Source organism: Cebus imitator, unplaced genomic scaffold, assembly GCF_001604975.1.
Source record: "Cebus imitator isolate Cc_AM_T3 unplaced genomic scaffold, Cebus_imitator-1.0 Scaffold72, whole genome shotgun sequence".
NCBI classification, from domain to species: Eukaryota; Metazoa; Chordata; class Mammalia; order Primates; family Cebidae; genus Cebus; species Cebus imitator.
Window position 1 is genome coordinate 3,955,065 of NW_016107387.1, and position 10,108 is coordinate 3,965,172.

Consider the following 10,108-nt stretch of genomic DNA (forward strand, 5'->3'; position numbering starts at 1 on the left):
CAGAAAGTGAAGGGCTATCATCAAGGCCTGAGCTCCAATAATATCAATGACAATGCCAACCCAAGTGAATATTTGCGGAGCGCTCACTAGTCACCAGACATGCTTCATAACAACCCTATAACATGAGTACTGTCACTGTCTCCCATTTTACAGATGACAAAACTGAGGCACAAAGAAGCAAAACCAAAAGCTGAACCTAGGCATTCTGACCCTAGAGCCCAGGCTCTTTGCCGCTATAACTGCTGGAAGCAATGGAGAAGCCAGGCATTTTGAGAGTGAAATGAGCAGGACTTCATGCCTGTCTGAACAAAGGCATGTCAGGGGCAAGGGAGAAGGATGTATCGCCCCTTTCAAGTTTAAATGACTAGAAGAATAATGGTGCCATCCACCTGAATGGGCAAAGCGAGAAAATGAGATAATTCGAGGAAAGAGTAAAAGCATGCGTCTGGCCTCTGATTAAGTACTTAGCACATTCTGCCCTGGATTTTTATTAACTCATCTCCCTAACCAGCAGTGAGGCGAGGGTCCCCACCAAGAAGTTGTCCCTGGGGAGCAGGATTTCTCTACTTTTTTCATGAGCTCAATACAGGCCACCAGGTCCTTCGCAAAGTCAATGAACATCCACTGAAATATATAAAACCATATAGCTCATGAACTATAGGAAATTACCAACATTTAGCTGCTTTTGACCATCTCCAGACATTTGAAGACAGGGTCAAGTTTTGAACTTCTCTTTCAACTATTAGTGTAACACACTTGGCTTAAATTAGGAAGGTGCCTAATGTATACTGTCAACTGTCCAAGTGGTGCCTCCTTTACTCATATAACATTTTAATGTATTGCCAGACTCCAACATAACTAAGTAATTAACTTTTTTTTTTTATATGGAGTCTTGCTTTTGTCACCCAGGCTTGAGTGCAATGGCATACTCTCTGATCATTGCAAACTCTGCCTCCTGAGTTCAAGCAATGCTCCTGCCTCACCCTCCCAAGTACCTGGGATTACAGGCGCCTGCTACCACACCCAGCTAATTTTTGTATTTTTAGTATTTAGAGAGCTAATTTTTGTATTTTTAGGGCCACGTTGGCCAGGCTGGTCTGATCTCAGGTGATCCGCCTGCCTCGACCCCCAGCGTGCTGGGATTACAGGCGTGAGCCACTGTGCCCACCTGTAATTAACATTTTTTATGAAATCGAAATATCAGTAGGTCAAGATTGGCCAAGAAGCTTCTTATTGTTAAAAGTTGCATCTAGGAGGCAAATTGGAAGTTCTTGAGAACTATGGGCCCCTGGACGATGGGATTGAAGCTTCAGTGAACAAGTCCAGACCTGGTACAGATACAACAACACGAAAACATCTAAGAGAATTACAGAAAACACTTCTGAGAGAAGCCAGGAGCTGACTGGACAGTTTAGCAGCTACTGTTTTTGCATGATGCCATTTTTTTTCTCTTCCTTCAGTGGCTGACAAAGCCGGATACCTGATGGGTCTGAATTCTGCAGAAATGCTGAAGGGCCTGTGCTGTCCAAGGGTGAAGGTTGGGAATGAATATGTCACTAAAGGGCAAAATGTCCAGCAGGTAATGGAGATGCTGTGAATCCAGTTGATGGAGATATTTTGCTATTTTAGCCGTTATCTCAAAGTTTTTTCAGTTGTAGCTATCAGAAGTGCACATGAAACTGTCTTTCACGTTAAGAGGAAATTCATTTTTAGGCTTCAGAGGCAACTGAAGCAATGCAAATCATTGAGTGCCCATTGGACCCCGTGAGGGCCTGGAATTAGAAAGTGAAGAGCCCTCTGGAGCCAGGCAGCCTCCCTCCAGCTCCTCTGGGGTCATGGGCTGTTGTCTCTGTCCTCTGTTTTGTCCTTGCTAGGCTGATACGTTTCCTCCACCTCTCTTGCCCATGCCCTCCCCATAGCTCCCAAGTTTATATCTCTGTGTTTCCAGCCTTACCCTGAGACTGAGACCAGTGTCTTTTGATCCCAATTCCAAATTCTTAGGAGAGATACTCAATTAATTCAATGTGGATCAAGTGTTCACCTCTGGTCTAATTAAGTGTGACCAGGGGCTGGAGTCATGCGCTATAACCATGTTGTTAGAAAAATATCTTTGTAAACAGGATAGCTCTCAAAGAAAGGGGAGCAGCATGAGCTGGGCAAACACCTCACGAAATATTTAATATTATGTTGAATGGGTCAGGCGTGGTGGCTCATGCCTGTAATTCCAGCACTTTGGGATGCCAAGGTGGGCAGATCACTAGGTCAGGAGTTTGAGACCAGCCTGGCCAATATGGTGAAACATGTCTCTACTTTAAAAAAAAAAATTAGCTGGGTGTGATGGTATGCATCTATAGTTCCAGCTACTCAGGAGGCTGAGGCAGGAGAATAGCTTGAACTCGGGAGGCAGAGGTTGCAGTGAGCTGAGATCACGCCACTGCACTCCAGCCTGGGTGACAAAGTGAGACTGTCTCAAAAAAAAAACTATGTTGAATGATGTGAAATTTCCAATATTCAACTGCTTTTGATTTTCAAGTCAATTTCACGTTTCAACTTAATGCTGCCATAGAAACATTAACTCACAGATTGAGTGGGTGACCCTTTTTCAAGGTGACCAACTCGGTGGGCGCTCTGGCCAAAGCCGTCTACGAGAAGATGTTCCTGTGGATGGTCACCCGCATCAACCAGCAGCTGGACACCAAGCAGCCCAGGCAGTACTTCATCGGGGTCTTGGACATCGCTGGCTTTGAGATCTTTGATGTGAGTTGTAACCTTCTACCTTGTCTGCTTTGCTGAATCTCCAATGTATTTTCCCAACTCACTCAAACTCTTTGGTATTTGAATCACCCAGTTCAACAGCCTGGAGCAGCTGTGCATCAACTTCACCAACGAGAAACTGCAACAGTTTTTCAACCACCACATGTTCGTGCTGGAGCAGGAGGAGTACAAGAAGGAAGGCATCGAGTGGGAGTTCATTGACTTCGGGATGGACCTGGCTGCCTGCATCGAGCTCATCGAGAAGGTAGAGAGATACTGCTCCCCAGGGACAGCGCCTCCTTGTTGGGGACCCTCACCTTCTTGTTCTGATTCTTTTCTGCCCACAGATTGGTACCCATGACCCCCAGGCTGCAAACCTTCAAATAGGTAACTGAATGCCTCTGTGTAAACAGAATGAATGTCCAAAATCTGTCTCACGCTGAAAGAGCTTTACGGGTCATTAAAATTCAAGGGCTCAGTTAGCTTGAGCCCTTGATGGAACCCCAGTAAGGACTGTGGCATTTCTTAACTATTCGACTTAGTCAAATACCCAAGGAGGTGAGACCATAAACCAGTGTGGTTCTTGAAGGGATGTTACTATAAAAACAGGAGTGGACATTAACTTTTTTTTTTTTTTTTGAGACAAGAGTCTTGCTCTGTCACCCAGGCTGGAGTGCAGTGGCGCAATCTTGGCTCACCGCAACTTCTGCTTCCTAGGTTCAAGAGATTCTCCTGCCTCCCGAGTAGCTGGGACTGTAGGCACCCACCACCATATCCAGCTAATTTTTTTTGTATTTTTAGTAGAGATGGGGTTTCACCATATTGACCAGCCTGGTCTTGAACTCCTGACCTTGTGATCTGAACGCCTTGGCCTCCCAAAGTGCTGGGATTACAGGCGTGAGCCACCGCACCTGGAAGACATTAACTTTTTAAAAAGGAATTCCCATAACATTTGAGCACTGCTTATGTTGGAATGAGTATATCTTCCTAAGGTGGCTACTAAGAAATTCAGGCATTATTGTTCAAAATATTACTCACATTACTTTATGCCTATATATGTAACTTTACTTTTTTGTAAACCTACTGAAAAAAGTGAGCTTCATTTATATACACATAATTTCATCCTACATTCTTTGGTTCAGCAAATATTAATTAAGCACATACTCTATGCCTAGCATTTTCTGGTCATCCCCCAAACAGACCAAGAGCCTTGCTCTCTCACAGAGCGTACATGCCAGCATTCCTAGTACCAGAGTGAAAGCACCAAAGACGCTCTTGAGATACTCAATTAATTCAGCATGGATCAAGTGTTCACCTCTGGTCTAATTAAGTGTGACCAGGGGCTGGAGTCATGCGCTATAACCATGTTGTTAGAAAAATATCTTTGTAAATAGGATAGCTCTTTGGGCTTCTCCAGACCATGGAGCATGGGTATGAGCTGTTATATGTGGAGGCGTAGACTCTGTTATCTTCTTTCCAGCCCATGGGCATCTTCTCCATCCTGGAAGAGGAGTGCATGTTCCCCAAGGCAACAGACACCTCCTTCAAGAACAAGCTGTATGACCAGCATCTTGGAAAGTCCAACAACTTCCAGAAGCCCAAGCCTGCCAAGGGCAAGGCTGAGGCCCACTTCTCACTGGTGCACTACGCCGGCACCGTGGACTACAACATTGCAGGCTGGCTGGACAAGAACAAGGACCCCCTGAACGAGACTGTGGTGGGGCTGTACCAGAAGTCTTCGCTGAAGCTGCTTTCCTTCCTTTTTTCCAACTATGCTGGTGCAGAGACAGGTAAAATTCTGTGATTTCTTTCCCCCGGTTGAACGTTCCATGTAATTTCTCCTAATCCAGAGCTGCTTGTGAAGAATCAGTAATCAGACATGAGCTTCAGTTGAATGTGATGTTTCCGACTTTCAGCTCCATTTTTCTACCTCCTGCTCTTGTTCTTCCTCTTCTGTGAGAGACTGAGCTCTATGGAGGTCAACAGGGCCTCTCAGTGGCCAAGATAGCCAACATCACATTGTTTAATAGTTTTCTATTGAGATATAATTTAAATATAATAGATATAATATAAATATAAATAAATATAATAGATATAATAAAATTCACCCTTAAAAAATTTAGTGGTTTAGGCTAGGCTGTTGGCTCACGCCTGTAATCCCAGCTCTTTGGGAGGCCAAGGACGGCTGATCACTTGAGGTCAGGAGTTTGAGACCCGCCTGGCCAACATGCTGAAACCCCATCTCTGCTAAAAATACAAAAACCTTAGGTGGGCATAGTGGCACACGCCTGTAGTCCCAGATACTCAGGAGTGTGAGGCAGGAGAATTGCCTTAACCTGAGAAACAGAGATTACAGTGAACTGAGATTGCATCACTGTACTCCAGCCTGGGAGACAGAGACTCCATCTTGAAAAAAAAAAAAAATTAGTGGTTTTCAGGATATTCACAATGTTGTGTGACCATCACCACCGTGGAATTTGACAGCATTTTTCACATCCTTGTAGCTCATGAGCAGATTTCTATTCCCAGCCTCTGGCAACCACTCATCAACTTTCTCTCCCTGTAGATTTGCCTATCTGGCCATTTCATATAATTGAATTATATACTGGATGCTCTTTTGTGTCTAGCTTTTTTCACTAATGTTTTCAAGGTCTGTCCCTGTTGTGGCATGTATCAGGACTTTGTTATTTCCTATGGACAAATAATAGTTCATTGTATGTATGAACTGTACATACATACATAATGATACATTGTATGTATCATTCACATATATCACATTTTGCCTACACATTCATCAGTTGATGAACTTTTTGGCTATTGTGCATGATATTGCCATGAACATCTGTATAGAAGTTTATATGTGAACATAGATTGGCAATTCTTTTGGGTATATACAGTACCTAGGAGTAGGGTTGCTGGGTCATAAGGTAACTGTCTTCAATGTTTTGAGTAACTTCTGAAATCCTTTCCAAAGTGGCTACACAGGGGCCAGGCATGGTGGCTCACACCTGTAATCCCAACACTTTGGGAGGCGGAGGCAGAAGGATCAGTTGAGGCCAGGAGTTCAAGACCAGTCTGGGCAACATAGAGATCCTCTAAAATAAAATAAAATAAATAAAATAATTAGCCAGGAGTGATGGTGCTGGGATTACAGGCGTGAGCCACCGTACCCGGTGCCAGTGTCACTTTTTAAGATTACCAGTAAATATACTTTCAAATAGTTGCCAAAATAAATTATGTGCCATTTCAAATACATGACTTTAATAAATTAATAAAATATATGAAATATAATTATTCATTAGATAATTATATCTTTTAAAAAATGAAGTCCTCTGGGCAAGGGAATATAATAAATGGGAAATGGGCACAAATGTAAACCTGAATGGTGAAATTGTTTTCTTTGAATCTGATCACAGTAGCTCTGTAACTGTGTTGCATAACCTCACTTATACCAGCTCTAACATAAGACCCTGTGTGGATGTGGAGCTGGGGAAGTGGCTTTCCTGCTTTCCCTTCCCCAACCCAAACACACATTCATGCTGGACCCTGGTAGTTTGGAGGCATTTTAAAAACAAACTAAAGGGCTGGGCGCAGTGGCTCACATCTGTAATCCCAGCAACTTTGGGAGGCCAAGCTGAGCGGATCACTTGAGGTCAAGAGTTCCAGACCAGTCTGCCCAATATGGTGAAATCCCATCTCTACTAAAAATACAAAAATTGGCCAGGCGTGGTGGTGCATGCTCAGCTACTTGGGAGGCTGAGGCAGGAGAATTGCTTGAACCTGGGAGGCGGAAGTTGCAGTGAGCCGAGATCGCGCCATTGCACTCCAGCCTGGACAACAGAGTGAGACTCTGTCTAAAACAAACAAACAAACAAAACCTCATGTCTCTTATGTCAAAAGGAAACCAGAACTCAGGGCTGGGAAGGGGTGGTTCAGGAAGCCCACTGCTGTGTCCTCTGAGCTGCCTCTGACGTGCCTGTCTCTGTCTGTCTCCAGGCGACTCCGGGGGAAGCAAGAAGGGCGGAAAGAAGAAGGGCTCCTCTTTCCAGACCGTGTCGGCCGTGTTCAGGGTTGGTGTTTTGGCAGCTTCCACGTGTGGTTGTTTTTCTGCCCAGGGAACTGGCATTTGCTAAATGTGCTTGTTTTGGTTTGTGTCCCAGGAAAATTTAAACAAATTGATGACTAACTTAAGGAGCACCCACCCTCACTTTGTACGATGTCTGATTCCCAATGAGACCAAGACTCCTGGTGAGTACCAGCAGATCTTGCCAAGTATTTGAACAGAACAGGACGCCCTGAGATAAATGCAAATTTCTGTGGGTGTGCATTTGGAAAGGGTTATGGTCTTTATCACTTGTCAAAGTAGTCTCTGAAACAGGATTGCCAGATTTAGCAGATAAAAACACCAGATGTACCCAACACAAAGAATGATAAATGTTTGAGGTGATAGATATCCCAATTATGCAGATATGATCTTTGCACATTTCATGCTTGTATCAAAATATGTGTACCCCATAAATATGTTCAACTATTATGTAGCCACAAAAACGTTAAAAACCGGATGCCATCTTAAATTTCAATTTCAGATAAACGATGAAAAATGTCTTAGTATGGGTATGACCCATGAAATATTTGGGATATATTTACGCCAAAAAAGTATTCATTAATTATCTGAAATTCACATTCAGTGGGGTATCCTGTATCTATGAAATCATATCCAAAATATTGTGTGTATGTATATAGGCACATCCGATCCACAGCTTTCATAAGATAAAGTCTCTGTTGGCCCCTTTTTACCGCAAAGTTAAATATCACTACATTTGGCAAATAATCGTATCTGTTGACAACAGCTGCTCAGTGCTGCAAAGAAAAATCAGCACTAAGACAAAGGATCTCTTAGCAAGGCAATCTTTACTTTCTGCAGAAAGGGTGCTCCTGTTAGCGATCTTGCTACAAGAGTACAACAAACAAAGGAAAAGCAGACATATTTCTTTTCTACACACATGGGGTCGTCCTTATTGCTGTGTCTGATCTCCGTTGGTTGGAGCCAGACCTCACAATCTAAACCTGAACCTGACTGACTAATAACTTAAAACTTTTCTAAACAGGTAAAAGCAATGGAGAACAAAAAGGAAATTTAAATAAGGAAGGGTCATAGGCTGCGAGCTGGGACACGCCTGTGAGCACGTCCAGCACAGACTTCTTGGTTAAAGTACAAGGACATAGAATGTACTACATGCCTGTAAGCATGTCAAACAGCTACATAGGATAGAGCTTAACAAAGAGCTGCTAGCAAGAAGGCTTTGAAGAAAGTTAGTCCCTAAGAGAGACTGTTATTTCTAACATTTATGATTATTGTTTAACAAGAAAGGAAATTTTGAAGAGGAACTTTTCTACTTCCTACAGTATCCCTTAATCAAAATAGCATCAATAACAGTTGTTTGAGGCCATACTGCATGTCAATCACTTTGTTACATTACCTCTAATCCTTGCCAACAGTTGTCTGCAAGATACGCGTATTGATCTCCATTTTATAAATGAGAAAACTGAGAATCAGAGACTGCATTATATAAATAGAGAACCTTGGGCAGTAGAGGGCTCCTTTAACTATCACCCCATCCTGATTTGCAAATATTCTTGGAGTCTAGCTTTTTCGGTGTCATTTGTCACAAAGAAGAGAATAAACTATCACATGGAGCTGTGGCTGGGGGTAGCTTACTCAACAGCTGAGCTGCTCTATGCCTCCTAGCTCAGGATTCAACATCCTGCCTCTGCAACATTACGAGTCAACAGAGGTGTAGATTGTCGAGGGGAAAAAAAAAAAAAAAAAACCCAGTTCATCTCTTACCACGTGACCCTAAGCAGAGCCTTTGAGCTCTTTCTGCCTTAGCTTTCTTGTCTGTAAAACAAGGATAAGAGTGGCAATTTAATCTACTGTTTACTTCTTGAATAAGCGCTCATAAAGTCGTTATTCACTTTGCAAATATTAACTCATTCAACACACCTTAGAGGCTTGTTGTGAGCGTTTAGTGAATAAGCGTAAATCAAGCATTTACAACAGGGCTGAGCATATTGTGAACACCCAGCAAATGTTGGACGTTAATAATAATTATTATTACTCAGAACTGGAAACTAACTCCCCAATAGCCAGTGTGTTATAGTTAGTGAAATTGCATCTTCCATGAAAGTGAGGTTCTAAAGTCCAAGTCAAAGGCAAAAACCAGCTGCATCATTGTGATATGCATTATTTGGGGTATCCTGCAGGCCCCTGACCAGTGAGCCAGCTTCTCCAGGGCTGGGAAGAGTGGTTACTTTGGTTAAGCATCACTCGAAGTCACTGGCTTGTATGTAGGTCTTGGAAAAAAATCCATTTCCATTACTGTTATTGTTGATTACACATTTGCATAAATCAAAAGTGCCTGTGGCCTGACTCCTCCTCTCTAAGCAGATGGCCTGCAAGATGGCGGGGGATGGTTTCAAACTGTGCCACTCCGGGGAATTCTTTTGTTAACCCACTAGCTCACGTTTTCTTTGGGAAGGAAAACGTTGCTGAAATTTCCGTCCTTTCCTGTTGTGTTTGCTTCTCCTTAGCTCTGGCACCGACCTCTCTGTTTTCGTGCCCATTTCTGGGACTAGCCCAACACTGCTAAGGAAGCCAGGTGACACCTTAGAATTCATCTGGTGTGCCCTCCTCATTTTCTAGGAGACTAGAGACGATGGGCATTTCCATGCGTCACCACAGGGCACCTGGAGCTGGGGCTGGGAGTCACGCTCCGCGATCCAATCTCAAGTTCCTTCCTGCCCACAGGCACATACAAAGCTTGCAAGTTGTTCTCCAAATCCTCCAGGTCTTCCTGGGCACAGGTCCTCTGCTCACCTGCTGAACGGGGCTCCTCAGGAGCAGGCAGCAGCCTCTACTCCTCTCATTCTCCTCTTGCAGCAAGCCTGGGGCCTGCTGAGTCTGTGCTGCTGACTCACAAAAGGCTGGCTTGCTGCTGTTTTGAAATGGTTAAGTGAAAGCCAGCCTTAGCTCCCGCCTCCCCAGCAACTTAGGGAGTCCATAAAAAGAAGTCATCAGCTTGCCATAGCCCCTCTCCTGTAACCCTCCACACAACCCCAAGACAGAATTTTCTCCATCCCAATTTGATTTGTACCTTACCCAGGCTGGTTACCACGAGTACCCGTGTTACCTCCCCAGGGAGGCTTGCCCCTCTGACTCCTCTCCTTCCAGCCAAGTTCAATTTCTCCCCTGATTCCTAGAGCAGGGGCTGAGTGGTCAGCACATGACCACCGCCCTGCCTTCAACCCTTTTGGTCCCCTCCCACGGCCTCCTCTTCTTTCTTCTCTTCTCCTC

General features: G+C 43.9%; 1 protein-coding gene across 1 annotated transcript in view; it reads left to right on the forward strand.

Moving 5' to 3' along the window:
* Positions 1-10,108, forward strand: part of MYH13 (myosin heavy chain 13) — a 67,259-nt gene that overhangs the window by 21,921 nt on the left and 35,230 nt on the right. Inside the window, exons 13-18 of the mRNA XM_017531427.2 lie at positions 1,461-1,579; positions 2,608-2,757; positions 2,849-3,019; positions 4,235-4,544; positions 6,751-6,824; positions 6,915-7,002. Of these exons, the coding sequence (XP_017386916.1) occupies positions 1,461-1,579; positions 2,608-2,757; positions 2,849-3,019; positions 4,235-4,544; positions 6,751-6,824; positions 6,915-7,002 (912 nt within the window). The remainder of the gene's footprint in view (positions 1-1,460; positions 1,580-2,607; positions 2,758-2,848; positions 3,020-4,234; positions 4,545-6,750; positions 6,825-6,914; positions 7,003-10,108) is intronic.